General features: G+C 40.2%; 1 protein-coding gene across 3 annotated transcripts in view; it reads right to left on the bottom strand.

The window, feature by feature from the left end:
- The window catches only part of LOC133614888 (roundabout homolog 2), a 398,279-nt gene that overhangs the window by 20,908 nt on the left and 353,119 nt on the right, over positions 1-24,252 (bottom strand). For all 3 annotated transcript variants that reach the window (XM_061973251.1, XM_061973250.2, XM_061973252.1), the window contains 5 exons: positions 16,456-16,591; positions 8,336-8,634; positions 8,033-8,149; positions 3,091-3,249; positions 2,756-2,859 (listed from right to left, as the gene is read on the bottom strand). In XM_061973251.1, the coding sequence (XP_061829235.1) occupies positions 2,756-2,859; positions 3,091-3,249; positions 8,033-8,149; positions 8,336-8,634; positions 16,456-16,591 (815 nt within the window). The remainder of the gene's footprint in view (positions 1-2,755; positions 2,860-3,090; positions 3,250-8,032; positions 8,150-8,335; positions 8,635-16,455; positions 16,592-24,252) is intronic.

Below are 24,252 nucleotides of genomic sequence, written 5' to 3'. Positions count from 1 at the left end.
TGCTAGGCAGAAAATGTAAAAAAAATGTTTTTATTAAAAATATTTGCCAGCAAATTTGTGCTACACAGCAATGAAGATAACATAAATCGGTTGCTAGGCAAAAGACCTCAACACAAAATTGGAATTTTTACAACAATAATTTTTTTAGTATTATTGTTGCTAGGCAGAAAATGTAAAAATTAAATTAAAATATTTGCCCGCTAATTTGTGCTACACAGCAATGAAGATAACAGAAATCAGTTGCTAGGCAAAAAAACCTCAACACAAAATTGTAATTTTTACAACATAATAATTTTTCTTAGTATTATTGTTGCTAGGCAGAAAATGTCAAAATTGAATTAAAATAGTTGCCAGCTAATTTGTGCTACACAGCAATGAAGCTAACAGAAATTGGTTGTTAGGCAAAAAACCTCAGCACAAAATTTTAATTTATACTACAATAATTTTACTTAGTATTATTGTTGCTAGGCAGAAAATGTAAAAAAAATGTTTTTATTAAAAATATTTGCCAGCAAATTTGTGCTACACAGCAATGAAGATAACATAAATCGGTTGCTAGGCAAAAGACCTCAACACAAAATTGGAATTTTTACAACAATCATTTTTTTAGTATTATTGTTGCTAGGCAGAAAATGTAAAAATTAAATTAAAATATTTGCCCGCTAATTTGTGCTACACAGCAATGAAGATAACAGAAATCAGTTGCTAGGCAAAAAAACCTCAACACAAAATTGTAATTTTTACAACATAATAATTTTTCTTAGTATTATTGTTGCTAGGCAGAAAATGGAAAAAAAATAGAATTAAAACATTTGCCAGCTAATTTGTGCTACACAGCAATGAAGATAACAGAAATTGGTTGCTAAGCAAATAAACCTCAACACAAAATTGTAATTTTTACAACAATAATTTTTTTTAGTATTATTGTTGCTAGGCAGAAAATGTCAAAATTGAATTAAAATATTTGCCAGCTAATTTGTGCTACACAGCAATGAAGATAACAGAAATCGGTTGCTAGGCAAAAAACCTCAACACAAAATTGTAATTTTTACAACAATAATTTTTTTTAGTGTTATTGTTGCTAGGCAGAAAATGTCAAAATTCAATTGAAATATTTTCCAGCTAATTTGTGCTACACCGCAATGAAGATAACAGAAATCGGTTGCTAGGTAAATAAACCTCGACACAAAATTGTAATTTTTACAACATAATCATTTTTCTTAGTATTATTGTTGCTAGGCAGAAAATGGAAAAAAATTGAATTAAAACATTTGCCAGCTAATTTGTGCTACACAGCATTGAAGATAACAGACTTGGTTGCTAGGCAGAAAATGGAAAAAAAAATTTAATTAAAATATTTGCCAGCTAATTTGTGCTACACAGCAATGAAGATAACAGAAATCGGTTGCTAGGCAAAAAACCTCAACACAAAATTGTATTTTTTACAACAATCATTTTTCTTAGTATTATTGTTGCTAGGCAGAAAATGTAAAAAAAATTGAATTAAAATATTTGCCAGCTAATTTGTGCTACACAGCAATGAAGATAACAGAAATCGGTTGCTAGGCAAATAAATCAACACAAAATTGTAATTTTTACAACATAATCATTTTTCTTAGTATTATTGTTGCTAGGCAGAAAATGTCAAAATTGAATTAAAATATTTGTCAGCTAATTTGTGCTACACAGCAATGAAGATAACAGAAATCAGTTGCTAGGCAAAAAACCTCAACACAAAATTTTAATTTTTACAACAATAATTTTTTTTTTAGTATTATTGTTGCTAGGCAGAAAATGTCAAAATTCAATTAAAATATTTGCCAGCTAATTTGTGCTACACAGCAATGAAGATAACAGAAATTGGTTGTTAGGCAAAACACCTCAACACAAAATTGTATTTTTTACAACAATCATTTTTCTTAGTATTATTGTTGCTAGGCAGAAAATGTAATTATGTTAGATCCACTATGGACTGGACTCTCACACTATTATGTTAGATCCACTATGGACTGGACTCACACTATTATGTTAGATCCACTATGGACTGGACTCACACTATTATGTTAGATCCACTATGGACTGGACTCTCACACTATTATGTTAGATCCACTATGGACTGGACTCTCACACTATTATATTAGACCCACTATGGACTGGACTCTCACACTATTATGTTAGATCCACTATGGACTGGACTCTCACTATTATGTTAGATCCACTATGGACTGGACTCTCACACTATTATGTTAGATCCACTATGGACTGGACTCTCACACTATTATGTTAGATCCACTATGGACTGGACTCTCACACTACTATGTTAGATCCACTATGGACTGGACTCTCACTATTATGTTAGATCCACTATGGACTGGACTCTCACAATATTATGTTAGATCCACTATGGACTGGACTCTCACACTATTATGTTAGATCCACTATGGACTGGACTCTCACACTATTATGTTAGATCCACTATGGACTGGACTCTCACACTATTATTTTAGATCCACTATGGACTGGACTCTCACACTATTATTTTAGATCCACTATGGACTGGACTCTCACTATTATGTTAGATCCACTATGGACTGGACTCTCACTATTATGTTAGATCCACTATGGACTGGACTCTCACTATTATGTTAGATCCACTATGGACTGGACTCTCACTATTATGTTAGATCCACTATGGACTGGACCTTCTCACTATTATGTCCCTAGTCTGCGTGGCTACGTGATTATCCATCATTACCTCGTCCCTCCTCCGTCCAGAGATGGGTGACCTGGTGAAGACTCCGCCCAGAGATCCGTAGGCTGGCATCTGGTGGTATGGCCCGTGCTGGATTACATTCTCATCTGCAGATGACAAGCGGCTCAGTGAAGAGCTGCAGCTGTGTTTATGTAGGTTAAAACCTAAGTGATGCAACAGACTGGAAAGCAGACTAAGAGCAGTGCTTGTTACAATGAAACCTGGTTTTTGTTTTTTCCCCCAGGCCGATGGGGATTTGTGGACAATCAGGTTAAAAGTCCGTTCCAGCTGCTGCGTCGCCGGGACAGACAGGAGCTGTTCTTTTGTTTGCGACCTACCCTGCGACGACCATTTTGTAGCGGCTCTCCTGTGAGGGGAGAGATAGTCGTCTCGCTGCCGGGGACCGGGCGAGTCGCCGCCTTCTTTTTGGGTCGGAGCGTCGCCTGGCAGCGGCCGGGTGTTGTCGACGGGGGGAGGCGCCGGAGGTGGGGGCAGCTCTGAATGTTTCAGACACACAGAAGAAGACACATCCTGCTCAGTGTTTGGCATACTTTCATTTTAAATATAACAAAAATAGTTTTTTATCATCTAAATAAAATAGCCAGTTTGCCCAATTCTCTCTCAGAACAACATGGAGACGCTGATACATGTTTTTATTACAAGTGGTATAGATTATCGTAATGCCCTGCTTGAGGTTGAGGTTGGGGTAGGGGGTAGCGGGGGGTGTATATTGTAGCATCCCGGAAGAGATAGTGCTGCAAGGGCTTCTGGGTATTTGTCCTGTTGTGTTTATGTTGTGTTACGGTGCGGACGTTCTCCCGAAATGTGTTTGTCATTCTTGTTTGGTGTGGGTTCACAGTGTGGCGCATATTTGCAACAGTGTTAAAGTTGTTTATACGGCCACCCTCAGTGTGACCTGTATAGCTGTTGTCCAAGAATGCTTTGTATTCACTTGTGTGTGTGTGAAAAGCCGTAGATATTATGTGATTGGGCCGGGACGCAAAGGCAGTTCCTTTAAGGCACGCCCCCAATATTGTTGTCTGGGTGGAAATCGGGAGAAATTCGGGGGAATGGTTGCCCCGGGAGATTTTCGGGAGGGGCACTGAAATTCGGGAGTCTCCCGGGAAAATTGGGAGGAAATCGGGAGGAAATGGGGAGGGTTGGCAAGTATGACTGGGAGACGCAACTGCTCCGTACTTCTCCCTACGTCCGTGTACACAGCAGCGTTTTAAAAAGTCATATATTTTACTTTTTTGAAACCTATACCGATCATTTCCGATATTACATTTTAAAGCATTTATCGGCCGATAATATCGGCAGTCCAATATTATCGTACATCTCTATTTCAAATATAACAAAACTAGTTTTTTTTTATCATCTTAAGAATATAGCCAGAGTTCGCCCAATTCTCTCTCAGAACAACATGGAGACGCTGATGCATGTTTTTATTACAAGTGGTATAGATTATCGTAATGCCCTGCTTTATGGTCTTCCTAAAAAGGTGATCGCACCTTTGCAACTATTTCAAAATTCGGCGGCACGTGTCCTGACGGAGACCAGAAGGCGGGCTCACACTACACCAGTTTTAAAATCTCTGCATTGGCTCCCCGTGTGTTTCAGGATCAATTTTAAGGTTCTTCTTATGGTTTATAAATGTTTTTATTAGAGATGTCCTATAATGGCTTTTTTGCCGATATCCGATATTGTCCAAATCTTAATTACCGATTCCGATATCAACTGATACAGATATATACAGTGGTGGAATGAACACATTATTATGCCTCATTTTGTTGTGATGCCCCGCTGGATGCATTAAACAATGTAACAAGGTTTTCCAAAATAAATCAACTCAAGTTATGGAAAAAAATGCCAACATGGCACTGCCATATTTATTATTGAAATCACAAAGTGCATTATTCTTTTTACAGCAGCTTGGAATTTGGGACATGCTCTCCCTGAGAGAGCATGAGGAAGTTGAGGTGGGTGGGGTTGAGGTGAGGGGGTATATATTGTAGCGTCCCGGAAGAGATAGTGCTGCAAAGGCTTCTGGGTATTTGTTCTGTTGTGTTTATGTTGTGTTACGGTGCGGATGTTCTCCCGGAATGTGTTTGTCATTCTTGTTTGGTGTGGGTTCACAGTGTGGCGCATATTTACAACAGTGTTAAAGTTGTTTATACGGCCACCCTCAGTGTGACCTGTATGGCTGTTGACCAAGTATGCATTGCATTCACTTGTGTGTGAAAAGCCGTAGATATTGTGATGCCCCGCTGGATGCATTAAACAATGTAACAAGGTTTTCCAAAATAAATCAACTCAAGTTATGGAAAAAAATGCCAACATGGCACTGCCATATTTATTATTGAAGTCACAAAGTGCATTATTCTTTTTAACATGCCTCAAAACAGCAGCTTGGCATTTGGGACATGCTCTCCCTGAGAGAGCATGAGGAAGTTGAGGTAGGTGGGGTTGGGGGGGGGCGGGGTTGAGGTGAGGGGGTATATATTGTAGCGTCCCGGAAGAGTTAGTGCTGCAAGGGCTTCTGGGTATTTGTTCTGTTGTGTTTATGTTGTGTTACGGTGCGGACGTTCTCCCGAAATGTGTTTGTCATTCTTGTTTGGTGTGGGTTCACAGTGTGGCGCATATTTGTAACAGTGTTAAAGTTGTTTATACGGCCACCCTCAGTGTGACCTGTATGGCTGTTGACCAATTATGCCTTGCATTCACTTGTGTGTGTGAAAAGCCGTAGATATTGTGATGCCCCGTTGGATGCATTAAACAATGTAACAAGGTTTTCCAAAATAAATCAACTCAAGTTATGGAAAAAAATGCCAACATGGCACTGCCATATTTATTATTGAAGTCACAAAGTGCATTATTTTTTTTAACATGCCTCAAAACAGCAGCTTGGAATTTGGGACATGCTCTCATGAGGAGGTTGAGGTGGGCAGGGTTGGGGGGGGGTGTATATTGTGGCGTCCCGGAAGAGTTAGTGCTGCAAGGGCTTCTGGGTATTTGTCCTGTTGTGTTTATGTTGTGTTACGGTGCGGACGTTCTCCCGAAATGTGTTTGTCATTCTTGTTTGGTGTGGGTTCACAGTGTGGCGCATATTTGTAACAGTGTTAAAGTTGTTTATACGGCCACCCTCAGTGTGACCTGTATGGCTGTTGACCAATTATGCCTTGCATTCACTTGTGTGTGTGAAAAGCCGTAGATATTGTGATGCCCCGTTGGATGCATTAAACAATGTAACAAGGTTTTCCAAAATAAATCAACTCAAGTTATGGAAAAAAATGCCAACATGGCACTGCCATATTTATTATTGAAGTCACAAAGTGCATTATTCTTTTTAACATGCCTCAAAACAGCAGCTTGGCATTTGGGACATGCTCTCCCTGAGAGAGCATGAGGAAGTTGAGGTAGGTGGGGTTGGGGTGGCGGGGTTGAGGTGAGGGGGTATATATTGTAGCGTCCTGGAAGAGTTAGTGCTGCAAGGGCTTCTGGGTATTTGTCCTGTTGTGTTTATGTTGTGTTACGGTGCGGACGTTCTCCCGAAATGTGTTTGTCATTCTTGTTTGGTGTGGGTTCACAGTGTGGCGCATATTTGTAACAGTGTTAAAGTTGTTTATACGGTCACCCTCAGTGTGACCTGTATGGCTGTTGACCAAGTATGAGTGGCATTCACTTGTGTGTGTGAAAAGCCGTAGATATTGTGATGCCCCGCTGGATGCATTAAACAATGTAACAAGGTTTTCCAAAATAAATCAACTCAAGTTATGGAAAAAAATGCCAACATGGCACTGCCATATTTATTATTGAAGTCACAAAGTGCATTATTCTTTTTAACATGCCTCAAAACAGCAGCTTGGAATTTGGGACATGCTCTCATGAGGAGGTTGAGGTGGGCAGGGTTGGGGGGGGGTGTATATTGTGGCGTCCCGGAAGAGTTAGTGCTGCAAGGGCTTCTGGGTATTTGTTCTGTTGTGTTACAGAACGGATGTTCTCCCGAAATGTGTTTGTCATTCTTGTTTGGTGTGGGTTCACAGTGTGGCGCATATTTGTAACAGTGTTAAAGTTGTATGACTTTTTAAAACGCTGCCGTGTACACGGACGTAGGGAGAAGTACAGAGCAGTTGCGTCTCCCAGTCATACTTGCCAACCCTCCCCACTTTCGCCGGGAGACTCCCGAATTTCAGTGCCCCTCCCGAAAATCTCCCGGGGCAACCTTTCTCCCGAATTTCTCCCAATTTCCACCCGGACAACAATATCGGGGGTGTGCCTTAAAGGCACTGCCTTTGCGTGCCGGCCCAATCACATGATATCTACTGCTTTTCACACACACAAGTGAATGCATGCATACTTGGTCAACAGCCATACAGGTCACACTGAGGGTGGCCGTATAAACAAGTTTAACACTGGTACAAATATGCGCCACACTGTGAACCCACACCAAACAAGAATGACAAACACATTTCGGGAGAACATCCGCACCGTAACACAACATTCACACAACAGAACAAATACCCAGAAGCCCTTGCAGCACTACCTCTTCCGGGACGCTACAATATACACCCCCCGCTACCCCACCCACCTCAACCTCCTCATGCTCTCTCAGGGAGAGCATGTCCCAAATTCCAAGCTGCTGTTTTGAGGCATGTTAAAAAGAAATAATGCACTTTGTGACTTCAATAATAAATATGGCAGTGCCATGTTGGCATTTTTTTTTCCATAACTTGAGTTGATTTATTTTGGAAAACCTTGTTACATTGTTTAATGCAAAATTAGGCAAAATAATGTGTTAATTCCACGACTGCATATATCGCTATCGCTTGATATCGGAATCGGTAATCAAGAGTTGGACGATATCGGAATATCGGCAAAAAAGCCATTATCGGACATCTCTAATTATTTATTATTACGTGTAATGTCCGTTTTGGGCCCCAGGGGTGCACAGGGGTTTAACAAATAGACAAGACAAGAAGGTCATTTGCAGTTTTTAAAAGTTAAAGATTTGCATTCGACCCATCATCCTCACCCCCTGGGAGGTGAGGGGAGCAGTGAGCAGCAGCGGTGGCCACGCCCGGGAATAATTTTTTTGCCGATTTAACCCCCAATTCCACCCTTCAAACATATTTGTTTTGCTTTTTGTTATTATTTTTTTTGGTCACATTATTCCTCTCTCCTACAGCACCCATGACAATTACAAGCACGCGTCATGACGAGTTTCACTCCAGTTAACGTTGTTGATTAAAACTCGGTTCAAATGAAGATAACGCGTCATACCTGCTTGGTTGTGGAGCTCTCGTCTGAGTTGCCCGTCCCTGGGGAGTTTCTTCTTACTCCTGGATCTCTGTGCTTGGGCTGCGGGGCTCAAATCGCCGACCGGAGCAAGAGATTGTCCTGACAAGAAAGAGCGTTTATCACCCTCCAGGAAGTGAAGACACAACTTCAAAATAAATCTGATATGATTTTCATGTGCAAAAAAAAATGTCTGTGGGGGTCACATGGGAAACTAAATGACAAATGACGTCGTTTTTCTTTGCCTTTGGAGAGGACCGCACAACATGAGGGCAGACTCCCACTGACCTTTGCAGAGGCTGTTTCCCCATTGGCTGGTGTGGTACACATCAGCGGCGTCGCAGGTCTTGGTGAATAGATCCGGGTTGGACTGGGAGACCTGGGAGTGGTGCCGGGCCATGAGGTCGATGTGCTGCAGTCGTGGACTGCCGCCGGGCTTGAGCGTGTCTCGCTGAGGGGAGGCCGAGTGCGACAGCTCGCCTGGTTGGGGCGGTGGGCTACAGGCCGACTGGTGGCTGGTGGAAGGTTCCATTAGGTAGGTCCTGGCCGGCAGCGGGGGACACCAGTCGTCATCTTCCTCCCCAGAGCTAGAAGAGGACGAGCATCTTAAGACAAGAGCTGAATATTCTGAACCTTCCACCGCATTTTCTCACATATACCGTAAATACTGGCCATTTCTTCACCTCACTGCAAAGAGACATGAATTGGCTGATATTTCAGAAATGTGAAAACCTCAATAACAATTCAATCACACTAAACCAGGGGTGCTCATTACGTCGATCGCGATCTACCGGTCGATCTCGGAGGGTGCGTCAGTCGATCACCAGCCAGGCATTAAAAAAATAGTCCTAAAAATGAGCGATCATAAATCTTCACTATGACGTCACTTTCGTCACTTGATTGACATTCAGGGCACCCGAGGGTCTTCTGAGATGACGCTGGCTGCTGCCAGCTCATTAAAATTACCGACTGGAAGGCGAGAAACACTTTATTTCAACCGACTCTGGTGCCGTACCTGTCGTCAAAACTCCAAAGACCGACTGCACAGTTGCGCTACCAAAATAAGAGTCTCAGAAAGCTGGCGTGCACAAGCTAGCAAGCTACGGAGTTTGCCGACAATGTATTTCTTGTAAAGTGTATACAAAGGAGTACGGAAGCTGGACAAATAAGATGCCAAAAACCAACCACTTTCATGTGGTATTGGACAGAAAGGAGGACTTTTTTTCTCCTCCATTCGAAAATGCGGACGTTATCATCACCACTGTCTGATTACAATCAATGCAAGTCATCACAATCAGGTAATACACCAACTTATATTCTTGTCTTCATGAAAGAAAGGAATCTATATGCGTTAAACATGCTTGTATTATCTTTAAACACCTTTAAGTTGTTAACAATATTAACTATATGTGTTAAACATGCTTGTATTATCTTTAACCACCTTTAAGTTGTTAACAATATTAACTATTTGTGTTAAACATGCTTGTATTATCTTTAACCACCTTTAAGTTGTTAACAATATTAACTATATGTGTTAAACATGCTTGTATTATCTTTAACCACCTTTAAGTTGTTAACAATATTAACTATATGTGTTAAACATGCTTGTATTATCTTTAACCACCTTTAAGTTGTTAACAATATTAACTATTTGTGTTAAACATGCTTGTATTATCTTTAACCACCTTTAAGTTGTTAACAATATTAACTATATGTGTTAAACATGCTTGTATTATCTTTAACCACCTTTAAGTTGTTAACAATATTAACTATATGCGTTAAACATGCTTGTATTATCTTTAAACACCTTTAAGTTGTTAACAATATTAACTATATGTGTTAAACATGCTTGTATTATCTTTAACCACCTTTAAGTTGTTAACAATATTAACTATTTGTGTTAAACATGCTTGTATTATTTTTAACCACGCCTCCTCTTTTATTTGGACTTTTGTAAACAGCCCCTACCTTTGTCACAAAACAGTTCAAAGAAAAGGTGTCTGGAGGGGGGTCAGGCCCTGCTTCCTCTTCACTTTGTAGATCTCGGGTCAAGACAAAATCTTCCTGTGGATTAAAATACATCAAAGAAACCGACACCCTCATGTCGCTCCCCATCCTACACAGTGGACTTTTACAAGCCTTTTGCTTGGTAGGATCAAAGACAGCTTTTGTCTGCTCGCCGGGAACTCATGGCAACACAAAGTTTTGTAATAACTTAGATACAATTATTCTGACAGTTACAGTGGCCAAAAATATTAAATGTACTAATGTAATGAAATGTATTAATACTTAGGCCTACTACGCTACTGTAGATTCATTTTGGCCATTATGGTGGTACTTGGAGAGACAATTTTTTGGGGGTGGCACTTGGTGAAAAAAGTTTGAGAACGACTACTCGACCTAAGCCCAAATAAGTCACAAAAAACCTCAAATTCCAAACGACTCGTTTGGAGCAAGTTTGGGAGAAGGCAAGATTGTTTTATAAATAACGCCGTCATGCATCCATGGTTTGGTTTTACATTTCCGGGACTTACGGAGATCCTAAATACACAAAAACTGGTAGCAACTTTGGTACAAGTCTTTCTGTCTTGCCTCTGGTGAGGGCGGTCACATTTTTTTCTCGCTCCCTTCCTCTCCCTGCTTGCTCTCTTTGTTTTGTCTTGTCTACACTTTTTTGACGGCTCTTTCTTTGCGCTGTCCTCCAAATCTAAACATCAGACATGGAAATGATCAGCTGGACTCTCGACTCAATTGACAAAATCATTTCGACGAGGAAAAGAGGTTCTGGAGAGCCTGGCTGCCCTGATGGAAACATTGCTGCTGGGTACGTGAGAGATTCCTGGGATGAATGGAGAATCATGTGCCTCTCAGTCCTTTCCATCGAGGACATGGAAGACATCTACATATTTGGAACCGTGATCGCGGGGTACCAGCTGATTGCTCTGGTGTATCGTCAAATTCGTAAGACGATGGCAGCCACTCAAGGTGCCCAAAGGCTGTTCGCTGTGGAATCACAGTCTGGGGCGATTTCTGAACTGAATCGCAAGATGGATCACATCATGGAAACGCTGGTTGAAAGGGAACAATTGGATATGAGGGCCAGCATGGACGAATAGAACAGACAAGCCATTGTAATGACAAAAATCCTACTCTACGATTTGACTCCCTCGAATGGCGTTGACGCTGCAACAATAGGAGCAGGCTGTTGGGGCGGTATAGCTCGGTTGGTAGAGCGGCCGTGCCAGCAACTTGAGGGTTGCAGGTTCGATCCCCGCTTCCGCCATCCTAGTCACTGCCGTTGTGTCCTTGGGCAAGACACTTTACTTTACCCACCTGCTCCCAGCGCCACCCACACTGGTTTAAATAAATGATAAATGGGTTATACTTGTATAGCGCTTTTCTACCTTTAAGGTACTCAAAGCGCTTTGACAGTATATCCACATTCACCCATTCACACACACATTCACACACTGATGGCGGGAGCTGCCATGCAAGGCGCTAACCAGCAGTCATCAGGAGCAAGGGGTGAAGTGTCTTGCCCAAGGACACAACGGACGTGACTAGGATGGTAGAAGGTGGGGATTGAACCCCAGTAACCAGCAACCCTGCGATTGCTGGCACGGCCACTCTACCAACTTCGCCACGCCGTCCCCCAATGTAACTTAGATATTGGGTTTCACAATGTAAAGTGCTTTGAGTCACTTGAGAAAAAACGCTATATAAATGTAATTCACTTCACTTTTCTGAAAACATCCCCCGAGGACACCTCAATGATGGACACTTTTGACCTCCCTCCCTCAACGACACCTGGAGTCGAACTTTTGCTTGCATGCAGAACGGCCCCAGGCCTATGGACACTACATCGACACACCCAAGACAATGGGCATATACACCCCCCCCCCCACGCCTTCACCACCGCTTGATTCCCCTTCGGGGTGATGGACGGCTGGCAACGCTTCATAGCAGCAGTCGACCTCCAGGGTCCCAACTCCCCCCCCCTCTGTTGTGAGTTGTCGTGATTAAATGTAACATGTTTATGTGTGCATGGCATGGAGGTTTTTTCCCCACTCCAGACTAGGTCCCCTTAGGAGCCCAGTCTAGATTGTATCTTTTTTACTCATCTTCTTCCCCAGCGTTTTACCTTTTTCCCATCTTTTACGGGGCGCCTCGTGGCGACCCATCAGCGTTCCTGTTCTGTAACCCTGTACACCAGGGGTGCTCATTACGTCGATCGCGAGCTACCGGTCGATCTCGGAGGGTGTGTCAGTCGATCACCAGCCAGGCATTAAAAAAATAGTCCTAAAAATGAGCGATCATAAATCTTCACTATGACGTCACTTTCGTCACTTGATTGACATTCACGGCACCCGAGGGTCTTCTGAGATGACGCTGGCTGCTGCCAGCTCATTAAAATTACCGGCTGGAAGGCGAGAAACACTTTATTTCAACAGACTCTGGCGCCGTACCTGTCGTCAAAACTCCAAAGACCGACTGCACAGTTGCACAGTTGCGCTACCAAAATAAGAGTCTCAGAAAGCTGGCGTGCACAAGCTAGCAAGCTACGGAGTTTGCCGACAATGTATTTCTTGTAAAGTGTATACAAAGGAGTACGGAAGCTGGACAAATAAGATGCCAAAAAACAACCACTTTCATGTGGTATTGGACAGAAAGGAGGACTTTTTTTTCTCCTCCATTCGAAAATGCGGACGTTATCATCACCACTGTCTGATTCCAATCAATGCAAGTCATCAGAATCAGGTAATACACCAACTTATATTCTTGTCTTCATGAAAGAAAGGAATCTATATGTGTTAAACATGCTTGTATTATCTTTAAACACCTTTAACTTATTAACAATATTAACTATATGTGTTAAACATGCTTGTATTATCTTTAAACACCTTTAAGTTGTTAACAATATTAACTATATGTATTAAACATTCTTATATTATCATTAAACGCCTTTCATTTTTTAACAATATTAACTATGTGTTAAACATGCTTGTATTATCATTAAACACCTTTAACTTGTTAACAATATTAACTATATGTATTAAACATTCTTGTATTATCATTAAACACCTTTAATTTTTTAACAATATTAACTCTGTTAAACATGCTTGTATTATCATTAAACACCTTTAACTTGTTAACAATATTAACTATATGTATTAAACATGCTTGTATTATCATTAAACACCTTTAATTTTTTAACAATATTAACTATGTGTTAAACATGCTTGCATTATCTTTAAACACCTTTTACTTGTTAACAATATTAACTATATGTATTAAACATACTTGTATTATCATTAAACACCTTTAATTTGTTAACAATATTAACTATATGTGTTAAACATGCTTGCATTATCTTTAAACACCTTTTACTTGTTAACAATATTAACTATATGTATTAAACATACTTGTATTATCATTAAACACCTTTAATTTGTTAACAATATTAACTATATGTGTTAAACATGCTTGCATTATCATTAAACACCTTTAACTTGTTAACAAAAACATATATTTCATAAATAAGTAAATGTAAATTATGTATATGAATGAGGTAGATCCCCATGACTTGATCAATTGAAAAGTAGCTCGCCTGCAGAAAAAGTGTGAGCACCCCTGCTGTACACTGTTTGTTTGTCTCATCTTGAACGGGTTTGTGCTGAAAACAAAGTTCCGTTGTACTTGTTGCAATGGCAATAAAGACCTATCCTATCCAACATTTAGTAAAAGTTGGTTTTGCCCTTTTAAAAAGAAGCAATGCTGTTGCACTCCAGTCCTGTAGAAGGCAATATTGCACATTATAAAAAGCTGCCACACACTGCAAGATTTTTTTTTTCCCCTAGCAGTGGCCTCTGCTAGATCTGTTGGGTCAGTGCACCCTTTGGCACCACTGCTAATTGATTCTTTCTTGCTAACTGAACATGTAAAAAGTTTGCATTTAGCAGGGGGTACCAAAACAAACTTTCCTTATCGCCGTTTTAGAGCAGAGTCAAACACTGTGACTAACATTCGCGGCAGTGCCAACAGGCCCAATTAAATGGCAGACTTGTGTATGAAAACACAAAGTGTTAATTCATACTGTCAGTTTGCGGCTAATGTCATTAGAGAAGAAGACACGGCACGGTCAGAGCAGCCCTCCAATCCCACGTCGCTATGTCTGCAATCCGATCTGTCAGAACCTGTTAGAGGAGACGCACACCCCCTCCTCGGGAGCCACACAGCGCAATCTGCTCGCTGCCTGCAGCCACCACTTTTGTTCATTTGCTAAATCCCCCCTGACTCCAAAAATTCAGATTGGCAGATTTGTGGGCTGGCTGTGTAATCCATACATACTTTCACTCTCAACTAGGGCTGTCAGGTGATTAATTTTTTAAATCAAATTAATTTTTAATTTTAAATCAGATTAATCAGACCCAACTCTCTCGTTTGAGTCACACATCAAGAGTGTTACTCGGCAGATGACTTTATGAATATCTTTAATAAGAAAACTGAACTTGGTAGAGTGGCCGTGCCAGCAATCGGAGGGTTGCTGGTTACTGGGGTTCAATCCCCACCTTCTACCATCCTAGTCACGTCCGTTGTGTCCTTGGGCAAGACACTTCACCCCTTGCTCCTGATGGCTGCTGGTTAGCGCCTTGCATCTCTGTGCTGCTGACCTGTCTCCACTCAAGATGATCTCCTGCTGGCCCCACTGTGGACTGGACTCTCACTATTATGTTAGATCCACTATGGACTAGACTCTCACTATTATGTTAGATCCACTATGGACTGGACTCTCACTATTATGTTAGATCCACTATGAACTGGACTCTCACTATTATGTTAGATCCACTATGGACTGGACTCTCACTATTATGTTAGATCCACTATGGACTGGACTCTCACTATTATGTTAGATCCACTATGGACTGGACTCTCACACTATTATGTTGGATCCACTATGGACTGGACTCTCACTCTATTATGTTAGATCCACTATGGACTGGACTCTCACACTATTATGTTAGATCCACTATGGACTGGACTCTCACACTATTATGTTACATCCACTATGGACTGGACTCTCACTCTATTATGTTAGATCCACTATGGACTGGACTCTCACTATTATGTTAGATCCACTATGAACTGGACTCTCACTATTATGTTAGATCCACTATGGACTGGACTCTCACTATTATGTTAGATCCACTATGGACTGGACTCTCACTATTATGTTAGATCCACTATGGACTGGACTCTCACACTATTATGTTGGATCCACTATGGACTGGACTCTCACACTATTATGTTGGATCCACTATGGACTGGACTCTCACTATTATGTTATATCCACTATGGACTGGACTCTCACACTATTATGTTAAATCCACTATGGACTGGACTCTCACTATTATGTTAGATCTACTATGGACTGGACTCTCACTATTATGTTAGATCCACTATGGACTTATTATGTTAGATCCACTATGGACTGGACTCTCACACTATTATGTTGGATCCACTATGGACTGGACTCTGACACTATTATGTTAGATCCACTATGGACTGGACTCTCACACTATTATGTTAGATCCACTATGGACTGGACTCTCACACTATTATGTTAGATCCACTATGGACTGGACTCTCACTATTATGTTAGATCCACTATGGACTGGACTCTCACACTATTATGTTAGATCCACTATGGACTGGACTCTGACACTATTATGTTAGATCAACTATGGACTGGACTCTCACACTATTAAGTTAGATCCACTATGGACTGGACTCTCACTATTATGTTAGATCCACTATGGACTGGACTCTCACACTACTACGTTAGATCCACTATGGACTGGACTCTCACACTATTATGTTAGATCCACTATGGACTGGACTCTCACACTATTATGTTAGATCCACTATGGACTGAACTCTCACTATTATGTTAGATCCACAATGGACTGGACTCACACATTATTATGTTAGATCCACTATGGACTGGACTCTCACACTATTATGTTAAATCCACTATGGACTGGACTCTCACTATTATGTCTGCAGTCCCCTCCAAGGTTTCTCATTGTCCCATTGAGTTGAGTTTTTCCTTGCCCTGATGTTGTGGCTTGTGCAGCCCTTTGAGACACTCGTGATTTAGGGCTATATAAGTAAACATTGATTGATTGATTGATTATCAGTTTTTTTTTAGTTTTATACCACGGCGTTTTCCGGGTTAAGCCTTAATCTTCCCTCATAACGCGATATTTTTTAAGTTATTCTGATTCACATGCATTATTGCGTTGACAGCCCTACACTCAACCAAGTCTTAACTCAAATCAACACAAAGATGCAGTGCTTGTGCTCTTTTTAAAGCAGCCATATGTATGATGACGGCGGTCATGTCTCACCTGTGCTGCTCCTCCTCCTGTGTTTCTGGCTGACCGCCGTCCTTGTTGGCGGGCAGAGGAAGCGACAGCACGTCCACCCAGGTGAGCGGCGCTGACTTGCACCCGGAGCCGGTAGCTCTTTGCTTCGGCAGCTTGTCTAACCACAGGAAAAAGTGCAAAAGAACCTCATTGAATAACACACTCGACACGCTTCAGTGCACACTTTTAGTCTACTTTGCTCTGCCCGTCGGAGCCTGAAGGACATCCGTCTTATTACTACGTTTTTTTTCTCCATCTTCAAGAATCTCGCCTGAAGCGTCTTCTGAAATTTGTGAGTGGCAGAGTTTACACATTTACAATTTTATGTAGAAATAGGACGAATTGATGATGTTTTTCCTTGAATCCTCAATAAGGTGTAAAAAAACTGCGTCCTTAACTTAAAGGGGAACTGCATTTTTTGGGTAATTTTGCCTATCGTTCACAATCATGATGAAAGACATAACAGATGTTTTATTTACATTCTAAATATTAAATAGAATTGATAAAAAGTCCACTTACAATGGAGCCTATGGGAGGTGTTCAATTCTGTTAGGGTTTTATATACGAACCCCGTTTCCATATGAGTTGGGAAATTGTGTTAGATGTAAATATAAACGGAATACAATGATTTGCAAATCATTTTCAACCCATATTCAGTTGAATATGCTACAAAGACAACATATTTGATGTTCTTTTTTTTTTTGCAAATAATCATTAACTTTAGAATTTGATGCCAGCAACACGTGACAAAGAAGTTGGGAAAGGTGGCAATAAATACTGATAAAGTTGAGGAATGCTCATCAAACACTTATTAGGAACATCCCACAGGTGAGCAGGCTAATTGGGAACAGGTGGGTGCCATGATTGGGTATAAAAGTAGATTCCATGAAATGCTCAGTCATTCACAAACAAGGATGGGGGCGAGGGTCACCACTTTGTCAACAAATGCGTGAGCAAATTGTTGAACAGTTTAAGAAAAACCTTTCTCGACCAGCTATTGCAAGGAATTTAGGGATTTCACCATCTACGCTCCGTAATATCATCAAAGGGCTCAGAGAATCTGGAGAAATCACTGCACGTAAACAGCTAAGCCCGTGACCTTCGATCCCTCAGGCTGTACTCCATCAATAAGCGACATCAGTGTGTAAAGGATATCACCGCATGGGCTCAGGAACACTTCAGAAACCCACTGTCAGTAACTACGGTTGGTCGCTACATCTGTAAGTGCAAGTTAAAACTCTCCTATGCAAGGCGAAAACCGTTTATCAACAACACCCAGAAAAACGCCGTCGGCTTCGCTGGGCCTGAGCTCATCTAAGATGGACTGATACAAAGTGGAAAAGTGTTCTGTGGTCTGACGAGTCCACATTTCAAATTGTTTTTGGAAACTGTGGACGTCGTGTCCTCCGGACCAAAGAGGAAAAGAACCATCCGGATTGTTATAGGCGCAAAGTGTAAAAGCCAGCATGTGTGATGGTATGGGGGTGTGTTAGTGCCCAAGACATGGGTAACTTAAACATCTGGGAAGGCGCCATTAATGCTGAAAGGTACATACAGGTTTTGGAGCAACATATGTTGCCATCCAAGCAACGTTACCATGGACGCCCCTGCTTATTTCAGCAAGACAATGCCAAGCCACGTGTTACATCAAAGTGGCTTCATAGTAAAAGAGTGCGGGTACTAGACTGGCCTGCCTGTAGTCCAGACCTGAAAATGTGTGGCGCATTATGAAGCCTAAAATAGCACAAGGGAGACCCCCGGACTGTTGAACAACTTAAGCTGTACATCAAGCAAGAATGGGAAAGAATTCCACCTGAGAAGCTTCAAAAATGTGTCTCCTCAGTTCCCAAACCTTTACTGAGTGTTGTTAAAAGGAAAGGCCATGTAACACAGTGGTGAACATGCCCTTTCCCAACTACTTTGGCACGTGTTGCAGCCATGAAATTCTAAGTTAATTATTATTTGCAAAAAAAAAAAATAAAGTTTATGAGTTTGAACATCAAATATGTTGTCTTTGTAGTGCATTCAATTGAATATGGGTTGAAAAGGATTTGCAAATCATTGTATTCCGTTTATATTTACATCTAACACAATTTCCCAACTCATATGGAAATGGGGTTTGTAGAATCATCGTAGGTAGGGTTGCAAAATTCCGGGAATATTCAAAGTTGGAAACTTTCCATGGGAATTAATGGGAATAAACATTGAATGCAACACGCTAGATCTTGCAGCATGATTATAAGCTAAAACAACTTATTTTTTTGCAAATTAAGTTGAATTTCAACCCTGCACTGTGCATTCCTCCATCACATGGCCAGATAATCTGGGCAAAATGGCTCCGCCACAACCGGCCCCTAATTGTTTATGACCATGGAAGACAAAACAATTAATGCACTTTTATCTTGGAGCCATACCTAATAAATAATAATTAAAGAAACTCAAACAAAAAACCCTTGATTTTAACACTGATTGTCAGGCATCAGGCAAACTTCGATTACCATACCAATAGGGTGGCAAAATTCCGAAAATATTCAAAGTTGGAAGCTTTCCATGGGAATTCATGTGAATAAACATTGAATGCAACATGCTAGATCTTGCAGCGTGATTATTAGCGAAAACAACCTGATTTCATGCAAATTCAGTTGAATTTCAACCCTTCACTGTGCATTCCTCCATCACATGTGCAGTGCATTCTTCCATCACATGGCCAGATCATTCCCAGCATGCTTCACACTACAGCAGGGCTATTGAGGCCACACTAGTATTTGAGCCCAAGGACTTCATCCAGTCAGGTAAGTGTTGATGGGGTAAATATATTTGATGTATGGTATTTAAGTGTAATAGAAGTGTAATTGCTTGTTACTGTATGACTGTAGACTACTCCAGCAGACTTACACTCAAGCTAGCTAGCTGTTCCTCTACTTGTTAAAAGGGAACATTATCAGCAGACCTATGTAAGCGTCAATATATACCTTGATGTTGCAGAAAAAAGACCATATATTTTTTTAACCCATTTCCGAACTCTAAATGGGTGAATTTTGGCGAATTAAACGCCTTTCTAATATTTGCTCTCGGACGTGACGTCACATCGGGAAGCAATCCGCCATTTTCTCAAACACCGAGTCAAATCAGCTCTGTTGTTTTCCGTTTTTTCGACTGTTTTCCGTACCTTGGAGACATCATGCCTCGTCGGTGTGTTGTCGGAGGGTGTAACAACACGAACAGGGACGGATTCAAGTTGCACCAGTGGCCCAAAGATGCCAAAGTGGCGAGAAATTGGACGTTTGTTCCGCACACTTTACCGACGAAAGCTATGCTACGACAGAGATGGCAAGAATGTGTGGATATCCTGCGACACTCAAAGCAGATGCATTTCCAACGATAAAGTCAAAGAAATCTGCCGCCAGACCCCCATTGAATCTGCCGGAGTGTGTGAGCAATTCAGGGACAAAGGACCTCGCTAGCACGGCAAGCAATGGCGGCAGTTTGTTCCCGCAGACGAGCGAGCTAAACCCCATATCGACCCTAGCTTCCCTGGCCTGCTGACATCAACTCCAAAACTGGACAGATCAGCTTTCAGGAAAAGAGCGCGGATGAGGGTATGTCTACAGAATATATTAATTGATGAAAATTGGGCTGTCTGCACTCTCAAAGTGCATGTTGTTGCCAAATGTATTTCATATGCTGTAAACCTAGTTCATAGTTGTTAGTTTCCTTTAATGCCAAACAAACACATACCAATCGTTGGTTAGAAGGCGATCGCCGAATTCGTCCTCGCTTTCTCCCGTGTCGCTGGCTGTCGTGTCGTTTTCGTCGGTTTCGCTTGCATACGGTTCAAACCGATATGGCTCAATAGCTTCAGTTTCTTCTTCAATTTCGTTTTCGCTACCTGCCTCCACACTACAACCATCCGTTTCAATACATGCGTAATTTGTTGAATCGCTTAAGCCGCTGAAATCCGAGTCTGAATCCGAGCTAATGTCGCTATAGCTTGCTGTTCTTTCCGCCATGTTTGTTTGTGTTGGCATCACTATGTGACGTCACAGGAAAATGGACGGGTGTATATAACGATGGTTAAAATCAGGCACTTTGAAGCTTTTTTTTTTAGGGATATTGCGTGATGGGTAAAATTTTGAAAAAAACTTCGAAAAATATAATAAGCCACTGGGAACTGATTTTTAATGGTTTTTAACAATTCTGAAATTGTGATAATGTTCCCCTTTAAATAGTTTTGGGGCCAATATCTCTAGCTAGCTGGATTTATGTACCACCACAATCTCATAATGAACCCAAAATATTTCTCAGTTAGCCGTGATGCTAATTTTCGCTATGTTAAATCCCATTCATTTATGCTAACAACGTTAGCGATACGAATTTACCATTTTTGTGATGTGTAAAGTTCAACTAGCAAATACTAAATGAAAAGGTGTAGTTTCCTCCGCCTTCTGTTGTCATACAAGAATGTAGCTTATAGTTTGATTTAGCATGCTGATTGACTGTTCATTTATTCATCAAGCCTATTTCTATTCATTTGTCCATCAGTTAAATATTTTTAAAGACGACTCCAATAATTTAGCTGACTATTTATATCTGTGTGTGGCATTGCATTAGTGTTTATCAAGAATAAATGAAAAAACAGAGGCTTGAGAAGCTTAACTAAATGCTTTCATTTTACATTTTGAATGGGACTTTTCATTTATTTTATTCAATCAACATTGATGTTTTTTTATGTCTGATGAAGTTCTGTTTATTATGACCACAAAATGTTTATATTTATGTCTGTATGTGGCCCGTAAAAGCCTGGAAATGTTATGAGTTAATAAAATGCTTAATCTTTTCTTACTAAATATAGTTTTTCTTTCCCTTTTAACATGAAAAAATCATGTCCTGCATGCAATTGCATATCTTTTAAATTCAATATTATCAAAATCAAAATATCATATCATGTATTCCAAAAATATTTTTTGTTAAAATAAAGATAAATACTGTACTTAAATGTCTGCTTGACTGATGATTTCAAAAAAAAATGATCAATCAAAATGTAGACTGTAAAATTGACAATAGATTTTACGGTTAAATTCCGCCGACTGAGTTTTTTACCGTAAAATCAACTTCGGTACTGTTTTTTTTCCACATACAGTAAGACACTAAAACATTAAAAAACAAACAAAAAAACATTAAAACAACAAGATTTTCAGTAAAAAAAACAACAACCAAAAAACAACTGGTAGCTCTGTTGCTTGAATTGTACCGCTAAAAACAGTGGTATTGTTTCTCCATTCCATTTTATTTATTCAATTTTTTTTATATGCTGTAAAAAACAAAAAACAAAAAAAAAACTGCTTTTACTGTAAAATTCTCGTGACTGAGCTGCCAGTTTTTAAAGTAAAATGTAAATATTTTTTTTGCAGCTTATGTAAAAAAATATATTGTCAATGTATTATATATATATATACGTTAGGGGTGTAACGGTACGTGTATTTGTATTGAACCGTTTCGGTACGAAAGTTTCGGAGGTGTACCGAACGAGTTTCCACACGAACATATTAAGTAGCCGCCTAAGCTAAAGTCTTAACAAGCTGCTCCGCTTCCTTCTGCCTGTCTGTGTCAGTCCTCTACACAGCACCCAGCATTGTCCCACCCACACAACCATCTGATTGGTTACAAACAGAGCGGTAACAGCCAATCAGCAGTGCGTATTCAGAGCGCATGTCGTCAGTGCTCCAGCGTCGAGCAGATAGGTGTTTAGCAGGTAATCATCAGGCCGCGGACTCTCCCCAATAATAAACACCTCCCAGTCAACTACTAGTAACATCACTGTTAGACTCCGGGTCCCACTATGCAAATCTAACCGCCTTAAATTATCATTTGTCCCAGCCTCCATTAAGCTGCCCAACAATGTGCAATAGAATTTTAATACATGGGTTAGCACTTTTTTAGCACATAGCACTTTAGCACATAGCACTTTAGAACTAAGCACTTTAGCACACAGCACTTTATCCATGAGCTCTAGTGCAATGCACATTGGTACTTTATCTTTATCTCCATACTGTAGATTTTATGCCTACATCAAAGTGCCACCTATGTCTATCAAGCTCCATGTTCTGATGTTTAAATGTTAGTTGTATGGTTGTGGTTGTGTCTGTGCTTGTGTTTTTGTTCTGTTGTTTTTGGGTATGTTAAGAAAGCAATGATGCACTGTGCCCAAGACAAATTTCCCCGCGGGGACAATAAAGTTGAACCTTGAACCTTGAGCCCATTGACCTTCTAGAAACATAAACGGCAGCTCAGCTCGCTCGCAGTCCTGGCTTGAGGTGAAGGCTAATTAGCTTTTAGCATAACCTTAGCTCATTTTGCAGTGTGTGTGTGTGTGTGTGTGTTACGGACAGCAAAGCCCTGTGTGTCTGTTATTTCTCTTTACCTTTTTCTGTGTTGATTGAGCTGTGTTGAAGCAGCAAAAAAGGACATTATGTTAAATGAAGAGTTTCTGTCTCTGATAGTTGATATAATAATGTAAGTGCATCATTAAGCCTACATGAACTCCATGGTGTTCAGGGATGAATAGTCTCTCCTATTGCTATTGTACAATTTTTTCGGCTATAGTTACATTAATCATTAGTAATGGAGCAGCCTAGTTTTGAATGGCAGGGTCCCTGCTATCACATGTTGATAAAAATATAACATTTACATAATAAAAATCAGCTACCGGCTTCCCAAATGCTGTAATAAATTAAGCAGGATGAGTTGACGTGAAACTGTTTCATGTTGCACTTTTTATATGTAGAAGAACATTTTTTTCATTGTATTTTTAATTTGAGCAACAACTTGAGGCAGTTTAATGTTTAATTAACGTGGGCAGAATTATTATAGTATGAATGAATGAATGAATTATTTATTTCAAACCTGCACAGTACAACAACACACATTTTTTTTTAAACATTTTGGCAGGGACATTTATGCTAGGCTTGAAAAGGGGTTGGATGAAGCAGATGCTTATAATATCCCAACCCCTCTCACTCATTGCACATTTAACATAAACAATATAATACAAGAACAATACTATACAAACAAAAACAAGAAAAGTGTTCCCAATGTTAAAAGGATAAAGCCATTGTTTACAAATTTGGTAAATAAATAACAACATTTTTTATATTTTGTTGTTTTCTTACTGTACCGAAAATGAACTGAACTGTGACCTCTAAACCGAGGTACGTACCGAACCGAAATGTTTGTGTACCGTTACACCCCTAATATACAAATATCCATATATTACTCATTTTTAAAAGCAGGCCTCTGAGGGCGACCATAACTGCCATGTGGCCCTCAATGAAAACCAGTTTGACACCCCTGCTGTATATGATGGTTAGTATAAATTACCCCAAATTTCCTGTTAATTTACATCAGTGGTTCTCAAACTTTTTTTGTCATCCCCCACTTTGGACAAGGGGGAGTTTTCAAGCCCCACCTGCCCCCATCGCCCCAACAGAGCGCTAATGCCAAGCTTTAACATTTTCAAATTTATTGAACATCAAGTTGTATACATTCAAACTCAATAACATAAAATAACATTAAGTTCAATAATAAATAAAATAACTGTGCAGCTGTGGTATAGCTTGCATCAAGTTCAATAATAAATAAAATAACTTCCATCAAGTTCAATAATAAATAAAACAAAAGTGTTATAACTTGCATCAAGTTCAATAATAAATCAAAAAAAGTGTTATAACTTGCATCACGCTCAATAATAAATCAAAAAAACTGTTATAACTTGCATCAAGT

The sequence above is a fragment of the Nerophis lumbriciformis genome, linkage group LG17 (genome assembly GCF_033978685.3).
Source record: "Nerophis lumbriciformis linkage group LG17, RoL_Nlum_v2.1, whole genome shotgun sequence".
NCBI lineage: Eukaryota > Metazoa > Chordata > Actinopteri > Syngnathiformes > Syngnathidae > Nerophis > Nerophis lumbriciformis.
This window is presented reverse-complemented; position numbering and strand designations above follow the sequence as displayed.